The sequence below is a fragment of the Lethenteron reissneri genome, chromosome 27, assembly GCF_015708825.2.
Source record: "Lethenteron reissneri isolate LAM-NWPU_2019-01 chromosome 27, ASM1570882v1, whole genome shotgun sequence".
In the NCBI taxonomy this organism is placed as follows: domain Eukaryota; kingdom Metazoa; phylum Chordata; class Hyperoartia; order Petromyzontiformes; family Petromyzontidae; genus Lethenteron; species Lethenteron reissneri.
The window spans coordinates 14,874,396-14,901,209 of NC_083805.1; the positions used below are offsets into that span (position 1 = coordinate 14,874,396).

The 26,814-nt window shown below is 46.6% G+C and overlaps 1 protein-coding gene across 1 annotated transcript; it reads right to left on the minus strand.

Moving 5' to 3' along the window:
- Window positions 1-4,296: 4,296 nt before the first annotated feature.
- Window positions 4,297-23,107, minus strand: SH3BP5L (SH3 binding domain protein 5 like). The gene is made up of 6 exons (XM_061561557.1): window positions 22,636-23,107; window positions 17,456-17,518; window positions 15,560-15,688; window positions 12,909-13,070; window positions 12,124-12,297; window positions 4,297-11,067 (listed from the first exon to the last, which is right to left on the minus strand). The coding sequence occupies exons 1-6, from the start codon at window positions 22,726-22,728 to the stop codon at window positions 9,862-9,864; spliced, it is 1,827 nt and encodes a 608-aa protein (XP_061417541.1). The 5' UTR covers window positions 22,729-23,107; the 3' UTR covers window positions 4,297-9,861.
- Between the last annotated feature and the right edge of the window lie 3,707 nt (window positions 23,108-26,814).

The following is a 26,814-nucleotide window of genomic DNA, read 5'->3' on the forward strand; positions in this document are numbered from 1 at the left end:
TGCCTGAAACCCCATCTCTGTCTCCCTTCTTCACCTCTGCCTTGTGAGTGGCGTGGCTGTGGAGGCCGAACTGGGCAGTAGGCTCCATGCGGCCTCATGTCTTCATTAATAGCAGCGCGTGCCCTCTGCTCCTGGCTGTAAACATTACCGCAAACACAATTCACCTGCGTTAGCTTTGCATGCCGGAGGGGCAAGTGTCATTGCAAATGTACACCGACAGCCCCGTTTGTCAATCCACTGCTGTATGAGGGTCTCCTCTCCCCGCTGTGCAGGTCGTGGATGTTATTTTGCAATACTTCACCACGCTGGTCAGAACGGGTCGGTGAAAGCTGGCAGCATAGATGTGGGGACACGTGCAGGAGTAAACTAAAACTACAGGTATTTTATTGTACGAGGTGAGGCCCTCTGAGCTATATGGCTCTTTTTTCAGAAGTGACCTGGCCACAACTTATAGCTCCAACGAAGTGGCTTGTCACGTGGAAATTTATAGCAGCCAAATACTCTGAACGCGTGTTTCTAAATGTGGAGGGGAAAACCGGAGGACCCAGAAAAAAAACATCCACGCGACCACGGAGAGACACCGCAAACTCCAAATATACAGCAGCAGGCGTCAGATTCGGGATCGAACCCACGGCCTCCTGCATACCAGGAGATGAAGATAACATCTCCGAGCCACCGTGGCGAGTCTAATGCAACAATTGGTTTTGTTGCACAGGAGGCTGTTGCCCACAATGCAGCCCTGCAGCAGCTTACAATCCCTCCAACATCTGGCCGGGACTCAAACTTGAGTCGGCAATGATTCCCGTACTCGTCCAACACAGAACCCGTGCCTCATCCGATGCACAATCCTCGTCTCATTCAATAAACCGCTGCCGCCCCCCCCCCCCCCCGCCATTATTTGTAATGGCTTGGATAGCACATTCCACCACTTCCACGCACAAATATATACAATGCAGTAATTATTTGAATTCCGTATGTCCTAACAAAAACACGCTTTGTTACGCAACACAGCATTTTACACATCAGTGCGAGTGAATATTTAATATAACAAACAAACAAACCGTAAATGGCAGGCTGCAATCACCAAACACAATATAAGGCAACCTTTCAGGCTCACGACCAACGTGCCCTCCGAGCAATATTTTCCAGCGGAACATATTTTAATAAGGAAACCACCTGGTCTTGTTTGTACTTCTCGGTGTCTCACGAGTTCACTGCTCATCTTCAAAGGGCGACTCGGTCGGCAGGCTGGTGCAGTCCCATACGTGGTTCTCAACCGGGGGGGGGGGGGGGTACGCGGACCCCCTGGGGGCACGTGGCAATGTACCAACGGGGTACGCGAGGTGATTGATAAATTGCGTGAAATTACATCATACGTGAGTCATTGGTGAAAAATCATGTATGAATCTGCCAATATAAAATAACTACGATAACATTTAAATCCCATATGGCCATATGATAACCTAAAACGATAAAAAAAATACCTTTGTAAACTCATTGATCGTAAACAACGGGGTTTCCAAGAGGAAGCCGCGAGCGCGAACAAATTACATCACGCAAGCAGAGTGCTTATTAATTTACTTTATTCGCTTGCAGTTACGAGCGAGTTAGGATATACCTACACAAAATGGACGAATCGGTTAAAATATTGATGTTCATTCATTCATACATTTCTTTCTTTCTCAGAACCATGTTTGGCTCAGAACAAGTGGGCGTACTCGGTTGAAACTAAATTCAACCAAGGGGTAGCAGTCGCCAAAACGTGGATTGAGAACCACTGCCACGTGGCACGGTCACCGCTTATTGCGGCACGGCACACGAGCCCTCTCTATTGCCACCGTTCGCCGAAACACAATCGCAGCCCCGGCCACCGCCACCGCGTGTCCACATACCTGCTGGTAGAGCGGCCCCAGGTCTCCACCAAAACGTCGCAACTTTGGCACAGCTGCGGCCAAACATGTTCCTGTCTCCCAGGTCACATCTCCCAAATGGAAGCGCAGCGTCGCAACCAGCCTCGCACAAAAGGAGCCTTACCGTCGCATGCAACGAAAGTGGATATGCGCCACTCGCGTCACGCTGCCCGCTGCCGAGTGTTGAATTCCGACTCGGAGCTCGTGAATATTTTACCGACGCATTCGTTATTCAGTGGCGTTGTATTTTGCCACCGCCCGCCGACAACAAAACATGACGACGCACCGGCCGCTCTCGCTGCAGGGGGCCGGCGGGAGTGACTCGGGATGGACTGAAGGTCACGGAGGATTGAGCGAGACGAAACGTGTCCTCTTCTTCCATATCCGCGACAAAGGTTATCTGTTGTGGTTATGGAGGTGATTTAGCCATCCGGTTGCCTCTGTGGAAGCTTGGTGGGTGTCTGTGAAATTGCCGCCAATTCGGCGATGCAGGCGGCAGTGATCGATCTCGTGTTCCATGCTCTGCGAATCGGTGTGGGGGGCAGTGTGGGATCACGTGAGAAAGCTCTGTGAATCGGCGGTGCGGGGGGCAGTGCTGGATCACCTCATCCATGTTCTGGCTCTTTGGATCGCAGCAGTCACATTGCGGACTCTTCTTCATTTTCCATCATCAATGTAGGTGACCGCATCTTCCGTGCGCTGTTCTGCAATGATTTAGGGCTGACCACGGTGTCTTAAATAGGAGTTGAACCCCCGAGAGTTATTGTATGTGTAGTGACTGACTTGGAGACACTAAGAGTAGGAGGCACTCTGTTTATTAACACGGCGGCCTGACAGTTAACACTTGGTAACTCGTCACTATTTGAACTACGGTTCCCAGTCAAGGCAGCTGGTAGACTGCCTGACTGGCGACACCGAGATGGTGAAGACGGAGACAGCGGCGAAGACTCCAGCAGCACGACGGGATCCCACTGCACACGATAGCCTCGAGGTCCCCTCCCGGGGCCCTTCTTTTACTGTCAGCGTGGCCTGGCTCCGCCCCCAGCCACGCCCCCTTCTGGAACCTACTAGTGGGTTCTCGGTGTGCCCCTTCCCGTAGATCCCTCCCTGGTCTATTACCTGGCCTGCTGTCAGTGAGGGCTGCTGTAGCTGCAGATCCCCTTCCCCGCCAGCAGCCAGCGCTATGCTGCGACGTGACCGATTCTATGTCACTACATACAAGTCGGTAACGAGCTCCTCGTGTGCGGCGATGTTGCGCCACAATTCCTGCCACCCTTCAGGGAGGAAAAAGGATCTCGCGTTGAGAAGTCATCCTGCTCATTGGTCCCCCAGCGACAAGGTCTACTCGAAACTAAACTATATTTGATGTTTACCAGGTAGGGCCGACCGAGCTAAGTAGCTCTTTTTCAGAAGCGACCTGGCCACAAATGATAGCTCAACTAAGCGGCTTATCATGTGGACATTGATAGCAGTGGCCAAATATTATAAACGCCTGATGTTGATTCTAAATGGAGGGAAAAACCGGAGGACCCGGAGAAAAGTCCACACGGCCACAGGGAGAGCGAACATGCAAACTCCAAATATACAGCAGGCGCCAGGGTCGGAATCGAACCCACGACCTCCTTTATACCAGGCGAGTTAGTCATAATCCCCTTGAATGCTGACCTCTGGGTGCCACGCCAATACAATGTGCGGTGTCTTCTTGTCACATTTTATCCAGGGTGACAAGAAAGATAAGAAGTGCCACCTTTGAATGTTACCATGGTTGTCAAATCGTATTGGCTGGACTCCCAACACAGAAATATGGAATTATCACCGGCTTAGTGCCAAACGAAACGAGCACCAAGAATATGTTCGTAAAATTAATGATTAACAGCTCTGTGTAGATCCACTGCAGGACGAAGGCTTCTCCAAACCATAACATTCGTGGGGCTGTTTAACCATACTTCACCGGATTGGTCAGTGCAGGTTGGCAAAGAGGGTTATCCAGGTCGATGATACTGGACATCTTTGTCGCTCATCGGATTCCTCCAGTATAAATACATATTCTGATTCCGATAGCCGGGCATAAAACACTCCGGTTGCTCGGTTCAAAAGCCAGCGGCGCTAACCACTGGGCTACAGCTCCACCCCTGTCAAGTACATAAGACTTAAAATAGATGCACTGCATATAGTGGGTATAGTGAAATTCTACTTACCCAGGTGGGTTGATATGGGGGACGCAATTGGCAGAATCTCATCTGTGAAAATAACTCTAGATACCTTTGCGGTTGCCTGCAGTTGAACACGGGATGATTTACCGGCGGACTGATCCTCTCATCAATAAGAAGTATACTGCAAATTGCATGACGCTGTGCATTGAAATGAATGGAACAAAATGCAGGAATAAAAAATGCAACAACATTCTTTATTGTTCTATTGTGCATACGCATGATGTACTTTGCCATACATTTCGGGTAAACTCACTACACGTAGACGCACAACACGTTTGCATACATTCACTTTACGTATGATCATACACACGTACACGCATGTCATTGTACATCAAGCGCACGTGCAATCACACTTTATCGCCGTAGCCCAGCAGCAGACACCAGCTTCAGTAGTCTTATTTTAAACATTAAGTGTTTGTGGACACTCGTCCAACATTGGTGCAAATAAATGTGAACAATTTACACATTTAAAGTTCCAGGCTTAGCACGACTCGAAACAAACTTTCAACCGAGCGCTGCACGGGCTCACAGTCGTTAGTGTGGCTGACTGCTTGCCCATTCAACGTGGTGCAATGCCGGCAAGTCCATCGACCCGAAAAGCATGTGACGAAAATGCACCCAATTTTGTCACATCTCAGAAGCTAAGCAGGGTTTGATCCGAGATAATACTCGGATAGACAACCACCCACGCTTGCCAGGCTGTCATTGGCGGATGCGGAGCTGTGCTACATGGTGGTCAGTAGAATGTGGCGCAACAGAATGCAATGTTGTACTGCACGTCTATGTTCCCTCATCTATGCTCCCCATTTCCGTCAACATACATGGACCAGCGTGGTGGTAGTAGACGTAACGTGAAATATAATGCCCCCCCCTCATAGCTTGCAGTGTGGGGAGGCCTTCATCCAGCAGTGGACTGACAAATTACTGTACGTGTACCTACAACAGTAGCATAAATCAAGAGTGATCATATCAATGCAGGGACCGGCCACATTTCATGGCAATGTAGGATTTCCATGAGAAAACCACCATCCAACAATTGCTAAGAGCAGCAAAAGACCGACGTCAAATGAGTTGATGTTCACAACAAATGTAACGGTTCCATTTTTATCTGCTTTAAAAGATCACCGGCTATACGGCACCACGTGTGCTACGGGGCATACACGAAGTCACTGGCAGTGGCTACGCCTATAGAAGAACACCTGTATGGTGTGCGAGGGCCTTTAAAAAGTGTGCGCTAGCGTTGAGCACTATGGTCATACACGGCATCGCTTTTGACTGCCGCGTCAATGCAGTCTATATAAATGTTTAATGCTGTCACTTGAGAAGGTGATACCTTTGCTGACACAGTGCATAAGCGTCACGGTTGATTACGTAGTCCGTTAGTATTTATTTGCCGCCGTAGCCCCCACACACACATTTTATATTATTAGTGCAGCGACAGTGATTGATTCACGTTGTACAATGTGTTTTGATTTCCGCAGTATATATATTAACCGGATGTATATTGGTCAGAATTGGGGCTGATGCAATATAATCAGTCTGTCGACTGATTGCTCCATGTTTTAGAAGCAATGTAACAATAATCTCATATTTAGCATTTTCAAATGAACATAATAATAATAATAATTAACTTGTTCAATTCTAATATGTTGTCGTTAATGTCAACCCAACAGCACTCTAATTAGATTTCAGCCTGTGGTGGATTCCGTCTTCACCCGACCACTGCCGTCCTTGCATCAGCTAAAGTTTAAAAGAACACGGCACCACCTGCAAACAGCGCCATGCCTCTGAGCGTATGCAAGAAAGCCACCGACAGTTCCTGCAGAACTGCACTGTGGCTCTTGTCTTAAGAGGTCACCAACCGAATACATTTGAGCAAATGTGACCGAATGACAGGCAGCACCGACGCAGCGATAGACAAACTGTGGACCGGTTTTGTCATTTTCGGACTCATCGGTACAGTCGTCACAAATGCTCTCTGCTGCGAAGTCTGCCTGCGGAAACCCATGTACGTCTCCACTTCCACGGTTAGATGTGACCACGGAGTGTATTTTCGCACCTCCGATTAAGCACGGTTGGCTATAAGTACGATGCAAACGAAGTTCAACATACATTATACATACTTTCAGACTTTCAGGCTCATTTTGTGCGCGTAACAAAAATAATAATGAATAAATTAAGTCAGTCCGGTCACGTGTACTCACATTTATTTTGACAGTGACCTAGGACAAGAGGACCACAATGCACTACTGCAGGAAATGCCGACTGATTTTTGCTTAACGCACTCGTGTGCCGAGTACACGTGTCTGTGCGTGTGTTATTTGAAACTCGTAGTTTTACAGCTTAGCCCTGTTACGATGGTGGGGCTTTATCGTCATTTATGGATTTTATTAACCCAAGCTGCTGACACAATCATTTCCCCATGTCAATTAGTTTTAACTACCTTTCAATTATTTGTAATTGAGAGTCATCCTCATAAGTAATCAGTTCCAGCTGAGCAAAACGAATCTGATTACAGCAATGCATGATTACCCAAGAGTGCACAGTGCGTAAGGCGTAAGATTAATGAATCAGTAGTTCGGTCATGCCAGGTTTTGACAGCCACATAAAAAATACAATTATATTTAAGTTAAACTTTCTACATTTTTCTGTCCAGAACATAAAGCACAAACCACGTATTACCTATCGTGTAAAAGTGCGCACAGCTACTTGAACTCACAATACACTACATTCAACACAAGCAAAAAAATAAATATATATTTAAACCACCCTTGTGTTAAATCGCAGCTATTTTTTTAGTAACAAACCCAGGCACCACCGTGTCTAGAGCTGTTGGAAGGTTTTCATTTCAACAAACGGTCAGGGAGCAGTTCTAGATTTCATGTTTTCGTGACTGAAAGGATCCATACTCTTTGGTTTTTTCGGTAAAGTCACGTAGGTAAAAAATAAAATAAATATGAAAACTACATTAAATCACGACGTTTGGGGCGCAACACGGCATACTTAAGCGATTCTTCTTTCGCTGTGTTTTGTCCCCACCTGAAGACGGACAGCTTGTGTTGTGCCCGAAACGTCGTGATTTAATTGAGTTGTTTTCATTTTACATTATTTAATTTTTTAGCCTACGTGACTTTACCGCAAAAAACAAAGAGTATGGTCAGAGAGCAGTTCAACTCAGCCCATCGTCTGTCTGTGTGTACCAATTTGTGGCAGGCTAACAATGTCGGATTTCCATTGCTGGCTGAGGGCCACCAACAGCACGCTTGGCTACATACGGTGCAAAATAAGTTCAACATACATACGATAGAGACGAGTGTCACGTCACGTTAGTTTGAGCTAGAGACACTTTGACCTTTAAACACCTATTTTGATTTCGAGCATTCAATTATATCTTTGTTGTTGTTGCAATATCGTGCTCACACCACTGTCGGTAGAAGCGACTCCTCTAAGGGGAGCAGCTCTATTAGTCCCCTTGTACGGTATTTTATCCTACTCTTCCATACTGACCACACGTCTTGGAAGAGGTGGGGATACCCACGCTTTACCCACCACACATGACCTGCCGATCAACTGTGGTGCGCCCATTTATACTGCTGGGTGGACAGAGCCTGGGGGGGGAGGGCGGTTTAAGAAACCTGCCCTCTGTTTAACAGCTGTGTGAGATCGAATAGGTAACCTCTGGATTGCAAGTCCAGTGTGCTAGTCATAGGGAGGGGGGGGGGCAGCATCAGTGAAAGTTATGCGATACATTTTCTGCTACTCAATATCAGTTGGCTCTAGCAACGCTGGTGTTGTTCATACCCACACGAGAGACCGACCAACCAACGTACACACACAGCGCCATACACTCTGGTTAAGGCAATGTATCCAGGCAAAGTTCACTCTCAACACGGGTGGCGATGGCTCTCATGTGAAACGCATAGTAGAGTGGACCTTCAGTTAAGACTGATCATGTTCTATGTACAACTCGCTCCACTTACAAAACAATGTATTTTCTATGACTACGTATCACAGTACGGTAATGACACGAGACAAAATAAGCATTCTTCTGAAATTCAAATAGCCGGCAGAAGATCACATCCCAGAACAGCCCTCGGAGAGATATAACTGAACTACTTCAATCAGCCTCTGCCACTCAAAGCGAGATTTCTCCTCCTTTACACGTTTTACAAAGAGTGCTTAGATTTTAATCGGAGCTTGGCTGAAGAATTGACCATAGACCGCACTTATTGAGTTTTATTTTTATGCAGTATTTGTTGGTCAGATTGAGCCTCATCACCTCTCTAGAACTGAGAATGCCCATTTCAATCACAGGTGAGACACACAAACTCTGGATTCCAGTAGTGCCACCTCAGTTGCTGTATGACAACCACCGAGTATTCTGCGCCATCTTAGTCAACTCGATAGATTTTCGAATATATTCACAGGTGCTAAGTTGAATATGTAAAATGCACAACTAAACGCCACTTAGTAGGTTATTAAATTAAGCCTAAATTATTTTGTTCTCTATGCGTTTGATATAATATAAAAAAATAGCTTACAAAAAATAAGTTATATTTAACATTCAAGCTGCCAAGCTTGCTGCATATCAAATTCCAGTGCTGTACAATATGTTTTCATGCATACGCGGACACAGACATTTACCCCACATACCCCCAGACACCTAGAAGTGGCATTGCACACCAGCAAAATCCAAATAATAACTCTTTCAGACATCCGATACTTGATGGATGACAGCAGTGACCCGTTATTTAAATAGTACGATTTGCTATTCGTCCCTAGCCGTCAAGCAGGCGATACGAATAGCGTTACAATGTTGGTTGCGCACAGAGCATTAAACGCTTATCAGTAGTGTTATTGGAGTGCACGTGATATAGGGGGTCAGCGTTAAGTAAAGCAGAGGACAACTCAAAAAGGGCTCGTTTCCACGTAGACACACACACATTGTGATTTTGCAAATCAGGCCGTCGTCCCACATGCGTTCAATACACGTGTCTCAGTGTTCAAACGAGCGGGCAGATGATTAGTGCTGCACAGAAAGTGACTATTCTGTTGTCCGCATTGTGTGGAACGCCCTCCCGCCCCTCCCCAAGTCATCTCCACTGCTGACTCCGACCTCTACCTTCCTTCTCCCCTTCTTCCACTCAAGCTTAAATTTCAAGAGGGGCAGGCAGGCAGCCAGTTCAAGGGCTAGAGACTTTTCTCTTTTAGAAAGTCCTTCATCCTATCAGGGTTGATTGAGGTGGGTGGGCGCTTTGTGGACAGCCCGAGATTAAATCCTGCGGCAAAAAAGTAAAGTTTCCACCCCTGACTCAGGGGGCGCCAACAAAGGAGATAAGCACTGCCGCATTGCTCATTAATTTGGTATTTTAATTCAATAATAATCTCTCTACATATCCAGCCTGGTTGTGCTTGTTCCAGAGCATTCAATTTATCAATGAAAATGTTGTAAAATTCAAATTCTAGCTGCCCAGGGCCAACTGAGCACACTGCCCTTACCATGGCTCCTGGGTCAATTAGCTGAGCACTTGTGTGTGGGAAGTCATCAGCAGAGACTGGGCTGACAAAGGAATGCAGCATTTCCACAATCAGCAATGAAGAGCCAATGGAGGAGTGCCACGCCACACTCATTTGAACACGGAGACACTTGTTGTCTTGATAGGTAACCCCCCTTACTTACTCACACGCTCACCCTCCAGGGTCAATTGCATGTACTGTCGAAACACCGACCACCGCAGTCACATGCTGATGCTGCGCTGGTGCTGCTTACTGCTCCCTCGCACCCAGAGTGCCGAGCCCCCTGCGGCCGCGGCCGCCTGTGCCTCTGTCGACACCGCCGTCCCTGTCCCTCTTCGCCCCTCACCTCCTGCCCTCGGCCCGGCTCCTCCGTCGCTCCCACACAGACTCAGGGTGTCGGCCAGCCCGGCCAGGTGATCCACCGAGTCGCACTTCTGCAGGTCGGATGCGAAGCTGCGCAGGCTTCCCAGCGACAGCGAGTCGCCGTCTGGCTCGGGCCACGTGTCCGGTGGCAGCGCCAGCTCCGATTCCGCGGCATGGAAGCTCAGCGCGAATTCCAGGTCAGCGTCGGAGCGGAGGGCGTTGAGCGCCGCTAGGGAGTGGGTAGTGCCACCTTCCGATCCGTCCCGGAATAGCGGGGGCATGGCCTGGCCCTCCGCCCCCAAGACATCGCGTACACTTCGCTCTGGCTGCTTCCTGCCCTGCCGTGGTGGCAGACCATCCCACTGCACAACGTTCTTCTCCTCCTCCTCCTCCACCTCGTCTTCCGGCAGGTAAAATTCGCCCACGGCATCGAGCTCTGGAACGCAGGTGAGCGTCGGCACGTTCACTTGCACCGCCTCGATGAAATCCTCATCCGAACCAGACTCCGAGGTGGCGCCTGTCTCCGCGCGGCTCAGCTTGATGGTGGGAACGGCGGAGAGCGGAGCAACACCCAGGGGATCATGGGAATCCCACTCCGGGGATGCAGTTCCATCGCCAGGACTTCCTGCTTCCTTATTGCTGGATTTCCATGACTGGGTTTGCTGCCGGCTCTGTGTTTGTGGTGCACACTCTCCTCTGTGAATTTGCTTTTGCACGGATGTCTGCTGCCGATTATCGATCGACTCCTGTTGGCTTTGACCGTTTCCCTGCTGTCGGTCGTTGTTCTGTTTGGCGCTTTGCCCCCAGTCTCGCTGAAGGTCATTTGGCAGCTCTTGATGCCTGTGTTGTTGATTGATTTGCTGGTTCTCTTGATCAGGTTCCTGTTGCTGGGTCGGCAGCTGGCCGGGCTGCGGGGACGGCTGCTTCTGCTGCTGCTGGGGCCGAAGCTGCCGTTCTTTGTGCATCTCCTCACTGATCTTCTCAAGGCTCCGCAGGGCGGCTGCATAGCGAGCTTTGGCATCGCGGGCCTTCTTTTCCAGCGACGTCACGTTGGATTTGTTCTCCTGCAATGTACAACAGGGTGGATCGTTTAACACAAATGCGAACTGCACCGTACACAATGTGGATGGGTGGTTCAGTGGGCTCAGGGTGACTGTTTCGGAAGACTTATTGCAGAGCTCTTGTACCGAAAAGGGCTACTCATGGCCCCGTGAGAGGCATGAAGCAGCACCTCTGAGATAACGAATTCAAGGACTGGGACTACATCCCTCTCGTCAAATTCACATTGGCAGTGACAGAACCCTGAGCCGGCACAACTGAGATGCTGAGCTTGACTCTCGGCAGCCACCTGCGCCTTGGCTGGGTTTCAAGTGGAGTGATCTTATGATCTGTGCCCACTGACCCCACACAAATCATCCTATACTGTTTATTCAATTTCAAGGAGAGTGATCTTGTCCAGTGGCAGTGGAAAGTCCACATTCCTATGGTGGGGCCAAGTCTTTCTATGGGTCAACCTCTATTGCATCCCATAAAATGTTACTCACGTAATTGAACTGACACTAGGACTATAACAAGTTGAATCCAACCCCGACAAGAAATTAATTGTTGATGCCACCACTCCTTGCTATCGCTTCCTTAACTTTGGCGAGATATGCTAATGTTTCAATCAACACCCAACATCCAAGATCACTCTTACGTCTCATTATAATCATCATCACTACCTGGCTTTAGATATTGTGCATGGTTGCCGACCTCCGGCTGCCACTCCTGTGCATGTCTTGGTTACATGTCCTTCCTTTACGCTGCACTGGTGCTTCCTCCACCTCAACCTCCTCTCCTTGATTACACCCACAAAACTTCATGGCCAATGTTCTATTCTCAAGTATCAAGTTACTTACCATATCCTTTCATTAAGGTTCCTAGCATCCTGTGAATGCACGTGTCCTTAAAAGGCCACAGGCTTATTTACTCGTTGCTTTTCAAAAGCATCCCACCCATCACAATCGACGCTTTCCTCCCATGTCCTATTTCAAAACGTTCAAGCCGCTATCTTCTATCCTCTACCGTGACGGTGAACACACGAGGATGACGAGGAAGAGGGCATTTAGTGCACTCAAGACCTCGAGCTGAGTTCCCAGCGTCGCCTTGAGAGTGAAGTACGGTCGCGACTTCATCACCACGCGGCGCAGCGACGATGCCAGCTGTTGCAGGTGCCGCTCGGCATTCTGGGAGCGGAGCGCCCGGCTTTGGTGTTCCCTCTCACTGTGCAGGCGGTCGGCCTCTGCATCATTCACCTGCAGCGCACGTGCGGGGGCGACAATGATCAAAGACGAAGGTTCTGTGTTTAGAGATATGTAGCATATAGACCACAGGGGTAGGTGCTGTGCAAGGTCAACATCGAAAAGTTGTCATCACAAACCAATGTGGTTAATGCCACTGTGCACTGGCACTTTTTTCCCCTCTTCTAGATCGCGCAGCTTGCCATTGTGGTGGTTGATGGCTGGCAGGACACTCCTGTACTATTGTTTGTCTCTGCAACAGGCCTATTTAAATCTTCATATCCCTTGGTTAGTTGTACTAAATTAGCAATCCCACTACCCTAGTTTCGGACGAACCCTTCTCATGAAATCGCCCATCTCCCATTACAAGGACAGTCTTAGAGATGAGGGTTTGTGTGTGTGTGTATACACACATGCTGCAATTGTTGTGTCCCGAGTATTGATCTTTACACATCACACACCAGGTACTCATTTGAGGCTCAGTCAACCAAGGCGAGGCCCAAGACCGGTTCAGATAATCTTCACTAGCATTGGCCATCGAACTCGGGTCGCCAGGTTCGTGGCGCAGTGTGTTAACCGCTACGATACCGCTCCCTCCACACACACACACACGTATATTACAATACCTTTATGGTGGCATGATTGAGCATCTCTTGCCAGGCTGGATCGAGGGTGCCGCCCCTGCAGGCCAGGCCCTGCTCGGCCACGCACACCATCTCCCTGGCGGCGGCGTGCATGCTGACGGCGCGCTCGTACCGCAGTGCAGCGCGCTGTGCCTCCGCCTGGGCCTGAAACACGCTCACACATACGCACACACACATACGCACGCGCGCACACACACGTACAGACACACACGTGCACACACACAGGTACGTGCACACACAAGCATACATGTGGACACGCACACATTAAACATGTTTGCAAATACAATCATACACAAAGAAACATATATGCTAAACACTCATCATTAGCCATGATCAATCCACTGCTGAAACAAGGCCTTCCCAAAAAATTGTTCACAGTCTTGCGATGAAACAATCCATAGTCACGAAAACTTCAAATCTAAATTGAAACAATCCATCTTGTACTTACTCATGAGCCCATTTCATTGCTCCATCTCGTGGTGGACATATTCTCGGGCATATTTGGTCCTTTGGCTGCCACTCTGTCATTAGTCTTGACCATTGGCGATCATTCTTTCCACGTAAACTGCCAAAGCCCTCATTATCTTTATTAATGGTCAATATAATATCTATAACTTGGATAGGTTCTCAAATCCACGTGGTCACTTCTATTAATCCAAATACACCAAAACCACCAAAACACACATCCATAGACAATAATAACAGCTGCCAATCAGCACTAAGTGGCAGCAATGTCTGGATACAAACTGCTGCCAGGCTGGATCGATTAATGGTCAATTTGATATCTATAACTTGTGTAGGTTATCTAATCCGCGCAGTCAACTCTATTGACCCAAATACACCAAAACACACATCCATAGACAACAAAGACAGCTGCCAATCGGCACTATGTGGCGGCAATGTCTGGATACAAACTAAGATCTCCAGTTTAGCCTTAAAGGACGTAATACCTTTTAAGGTAAGCACGACTCTATACCCGAAAACCTTTAGCTTCACAGCACTGACATCGGCACACCATATCTCCTATGCATTTGTAACGCTGTTATTGGGCCAAGATGCGCCGTTCCCATGCAGTTGCCGGCAATACCGGCCACAGGGCAATAAGGGGCAACAAAGGGGCTGAGCCCAAATGCTGAGAGTCGATGGGCCATAGCGCCCAACGGTTACCCTATGTAACAGTATGTAAAAGGGGCAGACCCCAGACCCCAGGAGGGGGGGCTGGGGGAGGACATCATCCCCGGATCCTTCTCGAAGGTTCGAGAAGGAAGGCGTGGCCGGGGCAGAGCGAGCCACGGCTCTCTATAAAAGCCGGACCTCTGAACGGTCCCGGCAGTCGTCGTCCAGCTGAAGGCAAGAAGCCTCCTGAAGACTGAAGAGCCTCAAGGGCAGAGCCGTACCCCTGGCAAGGGTCGGCTCCAGCTTATATACCAGTGAAGATTCAAGCTTCACTCAGGGAGGACTTGTAGATTAGCCAATAAGAGGCGTATTAGTCTGGAGAGTAACCTCCATAGTTTATCGGGTGTGAGGGGCCGTTACCTCTCTGTGTTAATTGTTAAATAAAAACTGTGTTGCCTCAGAGAAGCTCTCTTCTAGTTATTCAACCCACGACACATTTAAGGCTGAATGTATCGAGGAGAGGCCAAGAATATCCAGAAATCCAAGTCCAGTCAGCGTGATTGTAGTGGAGGACACATGGTGAGATGGCAGCCCCTTTCCTTCAGCCCCACCCACTTTTACATTGCTAAGCTCACTCCTTTGCCAACCCCACCCACTACTCAGGTAGCTTCAAACCTTTGCCCGCATCATGAGCCGAGCATGAGGCCAGATAATCAGAAAGTGGGACAATGTCCCAATTTTTGGCAAATGCTTTTAGACACAAGGACAACTTTTCTTAAACCGGGACTGTCTCAGCCAAACCAGGCACCAGAGGTCGCAAACGGGTTTTGATTCCTTACCCGTACCCGGCCGCACCAGGGTCGCAAACGGGTACCCGATACCCGGCTGGGTACGGGTAGCCGGGTATCGGGTACCCGATTGCGACCTCTGGGATGAAGCCATGTAGCAGGCGCGGATGGGTTGATTCTAGGAATTTGAATTGTGAGAAGAGACAAGACGTTGGGAAATGAGTGACAAACGGTTACTCACCAGTGACTCACGGCCTACCCGTACCCGTACCCGGCCGCACCAGGGTCGCAAACGGCTACCCGTACCCGGTCGGTAAGGGTACGGGTAGCCAGGTATCGGGTAGGGTACGGGTATCGGGTACCCGATTGCGACCTCTGCCAGGCACGTCTCGGAGCTTTAACAATACCAATACCCGCCATTTGCCACTAAGTGACGGTGACGTCACCACGGCACCTGTGCCAAGTGCACTTTGAAGGCTTAATGAAGACAAAAATCCCTCGTAAAGCCTTAATAGACTGTTGACGCAAGTGCTGTTAGCGAGCACCTGTGAAGGTTGGCAAGGCACACTAGGTGGCCAACACCACGCCCGCCCGCATTTGCCTCCCAAGTTCCAATGTTTACAAACCGTACCAGGAACTCTTTTGAGGCTCAGTCGACCAAGGGGAGGACCAGTTCAAATAAACACACACAGACGCCTTTACATACACACCTGCAGACAAAATACTGACCTCTTTGGCTTGCCGTCTGGCTTCATAATAAGGCCGTGCCCGCTCCACACAGCTGCCCAACTTCGTTGCGCACACATTTAGCTTCTTGGCCGATTCAGACAGAACCCTGCAGTACTCAGCTCTGGTAGCCTGGGGGCGAACACGGGCACACGTTGAAACGTACACACACTGGCATGCCGAGCTGTGAGAACAAAGGTGCACTGAGCACACACGTCAACACACGCATGCAGGTCTGGACACACGCATCTCCTCCCCCTACTCACAGACAAACACCCAAGTAAACAGACACGTATTATCTTGGGTCTTTCGGTAAAGTCACTAGATAGATGTTGACTTAAAGCTTTCGTGACTGCAGGAATACATGTTCTATGGGTCTTACAGTAAAGCCACGTAGATAGAAAAATAATAAAAATATCGCGACGTTTCGATCGCAACACAATCAGCCTCACCTGAAGACGATTGCTTGTGTTGCGATCGAAACGTCGTGATATTTTTGTTAATTATTTTTCTATCTATGTGGCTTTACCGAAAGACCCATAGAATATGTATTCCTGCAGTCACGGCAGCTTTAAGTCGAGGTCTGAATTGGTCTGTAATAAGGTTGTGCAACGATAAGGCGTTTACAAGGTTCTTCACGTGAGGACGATTGCTTGTGTTGTGATCGAAACGTCGTGATATTTTTATTATTTTTCTATCTACGTGTCTTAACCAAAAGACCCATAGCATAACATAGATAAGTACAAAGAAAATAACAAACAAAAAACTACGTCGTTTCGAACGCAACAGAAGCGGTCGTCTTCCTTTTCCTGCAGACAACCGCTTGTTTTGCGATCGAAACGTCCGAGTTTTTGGTTCTTTTTTTGTTATTTTCTTTTAACCTATCTACGTGACCCAAGAATATGAATTCCTGCAGTTACGAAAGCTTTAAGTCTATATTTAAACAGACACGCATATACACATGGGTGAGTACACATTCTCGCACGTGCATATATATATACCCAAGCATATAGTTACCCAATCACATGTAAATGAATACACACACACGTGCAGTGGAACTCACTCTATAGACACACACACATGTAGAGATACACACAAGCAAACTTACACACATGATGCTGAAAATTACGGAATATAACAGCATCATTAGGGTGTCCGCCAAGTGCCAAGGGGTCCAGATAATTAAGTCTTTGCTTGCCCAATATTGCTCACCTCACTGCTGTAACTTGGCTGAATCATTTTAATTGGGTTCAGTAACTGCTGCATTTACGACCAACTACAACTTCTCACTGTAACTGCAATGGTAATTTTATTGACCAGGTGGCGTTATGCCTAAACGATCGTCTCACCTTGGGAACTTTGTGAATTCACAACCCCGCGTGAGTTCAACTTAGCCCATCACCCCCTATAATTAATTAAACGAGTACCACTTTGTACACAGCCAACAGTGCTTGTCATGTGGACAGCCTGGTCCCTACCATGGTTATGTGCAATTTCCCCCACTGGCTCACGGCCGCCAAATAAAATTGGCACTGCGGCATGCTCGTTTGAGCAAACACACGCTCATAAACGTTGTGGTACAAATACAAGTCCCTAATGCAAAACAAGACAACTCGGTAATCATAATACTGAAAACGGTTAAACCGGTTCAACTCTTGGACCAAGTGAGCATTGTGCGTGCCTCTACACGTCTGTGGGGAGACATGCTGCAAGCATGCATCTAAAATAATATAATAATTTGCTACCTGTTGTCAATCATTTTCTCGATGAAGGGCTCCCCAGGGCTCACACCACATAGGTTAGTACACATTTTTGAACGGTTGCGACCAGGACCGGTTCAGATTTCAACCATCACTGTTGGGCACGACTGAGAATTGAACTCAGACGACGTTGACTTACTGTGAGTTTTACTTCCAGCTCATTGATTTCTTCACTTGCTTGGTTTAATTTCTCCAGTTCCTCCTGGAAAAGGTGCGTGAGAAAGAGAGGGAGAAGGGCAGCGATTAACAGTGTGGCTTTTGGGTCCCCTCTTGTGCAAATCTGTACAAGTATTTGCCCCATGGGCACTTGTCTGCCACTGAGCCCCCAATTGATATCCTCCTTGGCTTTCTGAGCGAGGGTTAAAAGACACACGTTTGAGTGGAAACTGTGTTGTGGGATGGGGAAGCGGCATGAATGAAAGTGAGGGCACAGTCACCGCCCCCGCAGTCTTTATAATCAACAGTCTATCTGTTCTGTTCCTTGAGCCCAGTTTTGTATCAAACCAAAGTCTGTTTCCCTGCTAAAACAAGAAATTGGATGGTGCTCGTCTCTATTGGCAGCCCCATGCCAGTTATAACGTGTGCATGTATGTAGAACTTCTTTCGCACCATATGTAGCTAACCGTGCTCATCGGAGGTGTGGGGGGGGGAGAACAAATTTAGCATAAAAAGGAGTTCTAAAGAAATGAGTTTTCAATTCCCATGGTAGGGACCAGTCTCTCCCGGTGAAAAACATTACTGACTGCCCAGAAAATGTTACTTATTTTATCGACCTCAGAGGAAGCATGGACCGAGTTGACCCTCGAGTGGGATTCGAAAAAAGAGAGTAAAATATCCATAATTGCTAATACTGTCCGTGCAATGGACTGCGCATGTAGTTGTACAAGCTATGAGTAACCATATGCAGCCATAGCACAAGTACACACAATCATCTTGCTGTTCTTCCTCAGCCTCCCACTGCGTTTGTTTTCTAACCATTGTCTCTCCTCCCTTTGGTTCACATCCTGTCCCTTGTTTGCACACGCACACGAGGGAAGTGGTTCAGTCTTTCAGGGTCGTTGTCAACGACTGACCAGGACTGTACACTGTGAATTTCAGCATAGAATGCAGTGTGACGAGACCGTGCAATTAAACATTTGACATATTTCAAGTTTATTTTATTTCCCTACCAGTGTTCCAACTGCACTATATTGATTTGAAGTTTTCGTGGCTGCAGGTTATTTCGGCAAAGTCACGTAGGTCGGAAAAATAAATAATCACGATGTTTGATCGCAACACAAGCAATCGTCATCAGGTAGAAAGATACAGCAGTAGAACTGCTGAACAAGAAAGGGCTGTTGCAACAAGAGGTTATACAGTAAAACCTTGGATTGCGAGTAACTTGGTCTGCGAGTATTTTGCAAGACGAGCAAATTTTTTAAGTAAATATTAATTTGATAAACGAGCGAGGTCTTGCAATGCGAGTAGTACGTGTATACGCTTTGTCTGCCGAGCGTCACGTGATCACAACTGATATACGAGTGCTTTGATATACGAGTGCTTTGGATTACAAACACGTTTCCGGAACCAATTATGCTCGCAATCAAAGGTTTTACTGTTACATTCGTATCTCAAACTCCTTTACTACTCACTCATCACAGTGGATAATCATCCTAAAGTCACACAGATGTCCTATGCAGAGACATGCTCACACCATAACAATGTACACAATTTTCACTGCTGGTTGAGGACTGTCAACATTCAGATGGCCATTGCCCCATGCTTGAGTGTGGGAAAATAAATCGTTGTAGGCCTTATGTGATATGATTCAGGGGTCTATCTCAACCGTTAAGACATGATACTTTAGTTGTATGGAAGAGTGGTTCACCCAATGACAATCTGTTCTAGAATTTTTTCTCAAAGCTCATTTCATTAAAAATCCAGGTACAAAACCCAATGTAAAAAGGTGTTTTTGTTTCTTTAGCTACTACTGACCAGGCTGAGCACATAAAGATTTGAAGTTTTCGTGACTGCAAGGATCCATACTCTTTGGTTCTTTCGGTAAAGTCACGTAGGTGAATAAAAAAAATAGAAATAACTAAATTAAATCACGACGTTTCGATTGCAACACAAGCTGTGATTTCCACACCTGATGATGATTGCTTGTTTTGCAATCGAAACGTCGTGATTTAATTTAGTTATTTCTATTATTTTATTCTTATTTTCTATTTTTATTTGATTCTTTTTTCACCTACGTGACTTTACCGAAAGAACCAAAGAGTATGAGCCCATCAACTCACTCCAATCGAGAACAGGGGTGTTATTATATGCAAGAAGCTGTCCGGATTTGAACTCAGGGTCTTTCAGCTGTGCTGGTTCAGTGCTCAGACATAGGGATTAGCCTCTAAGCTGCTGAATGTCTCTAAATAGATGTAATCTTTTAACTGAAGTTATTTGTTTAATATACTGTACATATTTCGATATAAAGCTTTCGTGACTGCAGGGATTCATATTCTTGATTCTTTCGGTAAAGTCACGTAGAAGGGAAATAATAAAATAATAATAATACAACAATAAACTAATAAAAAATAAACCAATAAAATTCTCACCACGTTTCGATTGCAACACAAGCAATCATCAAACTTTTTTCACACCTGATGATGATTGCTTGTGTTGCAATCGAAACGTCGTGAGAATTTAATTGTTTAAATTTTATTATTTTATTATTTCTACGTGACTTTACCGAAAGAACCAAGAATATACTTTACATACTTTTTTTTTATTTTTGGTACCTAATGCATAAATTGCACGACGCATACTACCACGCATTACTTTATTATCTTCCATACCTGATCAAGCCATGTCTTTCCCAGGTCTCCAATGAAAGACATTGCCTCACTGAACTCCCCTCTCTTACAGACTATCAAATCTGTATTTGCAGGTCTCTCTAGCCAAATAAATGTCCCGTCTGAATGGGATTTGGACCTTTTTAAACGTACACTTAAAATAACGTGTACTGTATAGTATGTTATTACGATTATGTTTGTTTATCCAGGAAAGCCTCACCGATTCTCAAGACTCCTTTTCAGGAGGATCATGCAAAGTTTTTCGCAGTCGCAAAATGATATTCCAATTGAGTAATTTGCTGGTAGTCGTTTTAATCTGGACACTGACGCTGGCATATGAAGGCCTGCTCTTGCAAAAGATGACGCGGGACCTTAAGCCTCCACTGTAAAGCGGACAGCGTTAAGTATTTACACGCTTTTTATTATTACACGCTTTTATTTAACTCACTTCGTCTGTTGTATCCTCAAAAAACTAAATCTTGTAACTCAATTTCAACCGTATTCCCAAAGTCGTATCGACTGCAAACTTCGTATAGCTATGTCATACTGATGACAATACTATATTATATCATTAAAATATATATTTTTTAAACAATCTTTTTACGGCTCGAATTGTCCACGCTCAACTGACGTTGCCTGTAAATCACCACGGTCCCTTAAGTCTCGGCAAGCCTCGGGGAGCCATGCCCAGGGGCGCGGAATGTGGAAGGAGGGGAGGGGCGAAGGGGGCAGGGGCAGCTCGGATAGTACATTTCATAAAAAAAGTATTTTTAAATATTTTATTATTAACTGTTGTTGTCGTCGTTGTATCCTCAAATCTTGTAACTCAATTTTAACCCACTTCCCAATGTGGTATCGACTGCAAATTTGGGATACTTATGTCATACTGATGACAATACTATATTCTATCATAAATATATTAATATTTTTTAAACATTCTTTTTTATATGTTATGTTTCGGCTTGGGTCTAATTGTCCACGCTCAACTGACGTTGGCTGTAAATCACCACAGCCCCTTACGTTATGGCAAGCTTTGCGGCCACTTCCTGGAGTCGTGGAGTTCTGCCATTACTAGTACCGTACATTTCATAAAAGCGTGTTTTTTAAAAGTTTGTTTTAAATATTACTTATTATTTTATGGGTAAGACACCCACAAGTATGAACCACGGTGGCCGCTGAACTCGAACCATGAACCTCTGCAACATGCGGTGAATGCGTTACCGCCAGGGATACCTCAAATGAATGCCTCATTTCTTTCAAACACTTTATTTCTTACACAATATAGAAATTGCAAAAAATTGTAACGCTGAAGACGATTTTTTTCAATCCGTAATTGGTGAACGCGTCCAGACTTGCAGATTGGCAGAAGTCATTCTACAACAAGATAACGCCAAGCCTTACGCAAGCCTGAGGACATCAGAGACCACAGGACCCGTTCGGGGGTACTATTCTGCCTCCATCCAACGTACATCCCAGTCCTGGCTAACCTCAGATTTTCATCTATTTCGCCCCATGACGGATGATACATCTCAGCAACAACACATTCCTGCGGAGGGAGCTGGTAGAAACGTTGGGTTGCTCGGTCAATGGCCAGGGTCAACGGCAGCGTGGTGTATTCCGCAAATATGGCCGACTGTGAGGGCGCGCACAAGCCGGTGTGAGTAGGTTAAACGTTGAGTTTTATAAGGGCACCACGGGGTGACCAGCCCCTCCCCACCCAGCCCCTCCCACCCAGCCCCACCCTCCCCACCCAGCCCCTCCCCACCCAGCCCCACCCCTCCCATTTTTTGATGCACGACGGACGGACACAATAATCCCCTGTGGGCTGGTGGAACCAGGTGGTTCCTACCAGTATTATTTTTATGCTAAGTGTCTGCTGCTGCTGTGTCCTGTACAGCGCTTTGAGATCCTTGATGAAAAGCGCTATATAAATGGAATTATTATTGTAAACTACGCTCCTGGAAAGAATGCCATTCGCAAATTAAGACTTTAAAAAAATGTAGGTCGATGAAAAGTTCATAAATAAAGACGAAGCGGCATTACACTTGGCGCACACCCAGTATATTCTTCATACGACTGTTTTGTCGACATTTGATCGGTGCTTGTCACGTAAATCGTTGTATCTCTGCGTTCTTCATTGCAAGGCCCGCTGGCCACCGGCGACCCCTGATGACCTTTTAGTTCGGGCCCCTGCAGTGCCACCCCCGACAATATACAAAAGTGAAAAATCCCTATCATGCTGCCAAACCCCAACGGTTTCACATTTGACCTCACACTGATGTCTTATCAATGAAAGTGGCCCCCATCTGACAATTAGTGAAGAACACTGTCGTATCTATTACATCTCAACACATCGGAATATAGACATATGCCAGAAACTCACACGCAAAGATCCACCCCTATAATACACTTAAGACTGTAGGAGCAAGTGATGTTATACAAACACACAAACACGTGCGCGTGTGTGAGAACCACCCTTTCCCAAATCGAGCACCTTGATCCTGGGGTCCAGACCGTCCGCGGCTCCTCGCTCCGCCTCTGCTGCGGACACAGCAGCAGCAGAAGAGGAGGCAGTAGCAGAAGCCATCGCCTCGCTTCGCCCGCCTTTGCCACCTTCACCGCCGCCTCACGCCATGCCTATCCCGCACCTTGCGGACCCGAGGGTCTCGACCGAGCCGGGGTCACCCAATCCCCGCAGGGAATCCAGGCGAGGGCGAGGCGGCGGGCAAGGCCTCGGCTAAAGGCCTAGGAGGGAGCCGGCTGCCGAACGCGGGGCCGCGGCTGGCGGAACGGCCGGTGTCATTTGGTTTCCGCGCCTTGAGAAAAGCCCAGGGCGCCGAGAAATTCCCGGGAGAATGAGAGTTTGGGAACTCTGCCCGGTGTTTTGTTTCGCGTGCGAGCGCTTGAATGCGTAAACAAACAATGTTGCAGTTCCCACAACAAAACTTGACAAGCCACGATTTGGTTACGTCATCACGCAAGCGAGACGTCACGACGTCATTACGCAGGCGAAGACGTCACGACGTCATTACGCAGGTGAAGACGGCACGACGTTATCACGCAGGCGAAGACGTCACGACGTCATCACGCAGGCGAAGCCGTCACGACGTCATTACGCAGGCGAAGACGTCACGACGTCATTACGCTGGTGAAGACGGCACGACGTTATCACGCAGGCGAAGACGTCACGACGTCATCACGCAGGCGAAGCCGTCACGACGTCATCACGCAGGCGAAGACGTCACGACGTCATCACGCAGGCGAAGACGTCACGGCGTCGTGCCCCCCGTTCTCGGAATTCTAGCAATAGCTAAGCGAATCTAGATTTGAAGTTTTCGTGCCTGCAGGGATCCATTCTCTTTGGTTCTTTCGGTAAAGTCACGTAGGAATAAAATAAAAACAAATTAAATCACGACGTTTCGATTTCAACACAAGCATCATCAGCAAAAAAAATTGCTGTGGTTTTCCCACCTGATGATGATTTCTTGTGTTGCAATCGAAACCGTCGTGATTTAATTACTTTTATTTGATACCTACGTGACTTTACCGAAAGAACCAAAGAGTATGAATAGCCGAGCGCTGCCGCGTGGTAGTAGAATAGGAATATGTTGTTTGTAGGTGGAATCCGATGAACTACAATAGCTGTCAACCCGCACAGTTTAACCCCACATTCTTGTCCAGGGAAATTGAGTTTGCAGGTCCTTACGGCGTACAGACGTTTCAATACGGGCACACACGAAAAAATGTGTCTATTTGTTTGTGTTTCTCTCCTTGTGATGGGTCTTTGTCGGATGAACGTTGAGATTTATTAGGGCACGGGGTGACCAATACGCTCTGAATTGGCCTGTAATAAGCTAAGGCACTGATGAGGGGTTGACAGGTATGGAGCTATAAATCTTTTTTTATTCCACACATGTCCAGGAGGGGCACGGGGTTAGAACGTTACAGCAACAAACAATGGGGGAAAACACGATAAGAGTGCAAAGTACAGGAAAGGCAAACACATCTCTCTAAAAACATATAACTTAAACGAAACCATCCCCATCCTACCAGGCAAACAATTTCTGGATGAAGGTAAACAAATCGCTTAATATATATTTTTGGAATGACATTGTGAGGGCCGGCATTGGGTAATGGACTGATGGGGATTTACATTTAGGTACAATCATCAGTAAACATGGAACGTTATACCAACGTCCCATATTTACTGGGTTCGCAATGGAATCTCAGACTATGCAACAGTATCTTCTGCGTTATATGCATCACTAACTGTAGTGAATTCATGGTTGCGGCAAAACGTTTTGCTATTACATGCCGACAAGACTGAAGCCATATTCATCGGCTCCCCTCGGCATCTTTCAAAAATTGGTTCGTCTCGTTTGTTGATTGATGGTCACCATGTCAGTCCCACACGGGAGGTCAGAAACCTTGGTGTTCAGTTTGACCGGTCATTATTCTTTGAGACACATTTCTCTAAGGTCGTTAAAATGCATTTTTCCACCTAAGAAATATTGCCAGAATGCATCGCTTCCTGTCACCTGCTGACTTGGAGAGACTGGTCCATGCTTTTGTGTCATCCCGACTCGACTACTGCAACGCCTTACTGGTTGGGATACCGAGCAAAGCACTGGGCCGACTCCAGCTTGTTCAGAATGCAGCTGCTAGAGTGCTTACACGTACGTACACGATTACATGAGCACACTACATCAGTCCTCTTATCTCTTCATTGGCTACCGGTCAAATTCCGAGTGGATTTTAAGTTACTACTATTAACCGATAAGGCTTTAAAAGGGCTCACCCCACATTACTTGCAGTAACTAATACATTTATATATTCCATCAAGGTCCTTAAGATATGTTGATCTCCAACTGCTCAGCATTCCGAGGTCTAGGCTGCGCTCTTTTGGTGATCTGGCTTTTGTTAGCGTGGCACCAAAGCTGTGGAACGCCTTGCCACTTGAAATCAGGCAATCAGAGTCGGTAGATGTATTTACATCTGCTTTGAAAACCCATCTCTTTAAACTGGACTTCCCTCTTTAGTTTGATCGGTTGCCTTGGTTCTGTTTTTGTTTCCTGCTTTTCATGCATTGCGCATTGGGATCCTATGCTAGAATACGCATTATATATATTTTTTATATTGGTTGGTAACAGTGGCGGCTGGTGATATTTATTTTTGGGGGGGCGCATTTTTTTTATTTTATTGAGGGGGGCAAATAAATATAAAGCAGTACCAAAAACCATTTTGACTACTTGAATATAAATTTTGATGATCTTTATTTACATTTCAGACCAAAAGAAGTACCAAAAAGCATGTTTCCTACTTGAACATAAATGTTTCTCTTTTATATACATTTCAGACCAAAGTACCAAAAAGCATGTTTCCTACTTGAACATAAATGTTTCTCTTTTATATACATTTCAGACCAAAGTACCAAAAAGCATGTTTCCTACTTGAACATAAAAACGTTAGTTTCATGCTATTATCAATATGGCTGCGGCTACTTTCATGACGTTTGCATTTGTCAGAGAGATGTTTGAGGTCTCTTACCTTCGTCGTTGTCCACAAAACTTCAGTGCCGACACTTTGAAATAAAAGACAGGGAAAACAAAAAAGAGAATTGCTAACATCACATCCAGCCAGCCACCTCCGTTTCTCATAACAAGCGCGGGTGAAGCTTCGTGTGTAGCTTCGTCCTCTGTCACTGGCCTGCTGCTGGATTTGTAAATCGGGTTGGTCCGGTCCGAGATCCTTTATCTTTTTTATTTCTTCCAGCGAAAGCCTTGTGAAAGGGTTTTTTTGTAAATAAATTACAGAATTTGGATGAACTGCTGCCATTGTTTACACAAAAAATTTGATCAGCCTAGCAAGTGTCAAAGTGGTGTCGCCTTCGCACTCGCAGTAGTGGCCTACAGCGTAAATTTGAATGACAGGTGACGAGAACCAATGTGGTAAACGTTGGAGGAATGTTGGCCCAACATTCCATGTTCATTGGGATGCCATTGCTAATATGTATGGATGTTGAACTTCTTTTGCACCGTACGTAGCCAACCGTGCTAATCAGAGGTGTGGGATGGTCATGCAAAGGGGGTTGTTTTACTTGTCTTGCATATCTTACAAGCAAGGGTTTAATATCTCACAGAATACTGTAGTTTATAGACTGGAGTAGGCACTTGTCTCCAGTAGCCACAGCTATAGAGAGAGTGATACATTGGATGTGATGTGTCGGGTTGAAATAATTTTCGGGCCTTTGATAGTTAACATTGTGCAAGCCCCACTGTGTAAGGTGAGACTTTACTGCAGGCCAAATATGATGCTTACCTTTGTGGATTTTATAATTATTCCCATGTTTGAGTTTTGTTTGGTTTCCAACGACATCAGCTCGGTATCACTACGTACAATTTATGTTTTTACGACGAACTTTTCTCACGTTTGATTTTAAAGCATGTGTAGTGAAACGAAGCTTATCTTGTGGTGACCATAATATCCTGCTGGATCTATAAAAGAGCAACACGTGTAATGCATAAGTGTAGAGGCTGGGTGTCGCCAGTAAACATGGAACGTGGGCCCAACGTGGATCGAACGGTTCCTACACAACCAAATTACAACGTTGGCGTATTTACTGTGAGATCCTGGGCTCTTGGACAGGATTTGGATTCTTCGTGAATGAGAATCG

What these genes read in the sequence shown, in the direction of transcription:
- SH3BP5L (XM_061561557.1), bottom strand. Translation starts at nt 22,728, where the DNA reads ATGGCTTCTGCTACTGCCTCCTCTTCTGCTGCTGCTGTGTCCGCAGCA. An exon ending in GTCTGGACCCCAGGATCAAG is followed by an intron (nt 17,519 to 22,635) that starts GTGCTCGATTTG and finishes CACCTTTTCCAG; the next exon opens with GAGGAACTGGAGAAATTAAA. An exon ending in TCAATCATGCCACCATAAAG is followed by an intron (nt 12,298 to 12,908) that starts GTATTGTAATAT and finishes CGTGCGCTGCAG; the next exon opens with GTGAATGATGCAGAGGCCGA.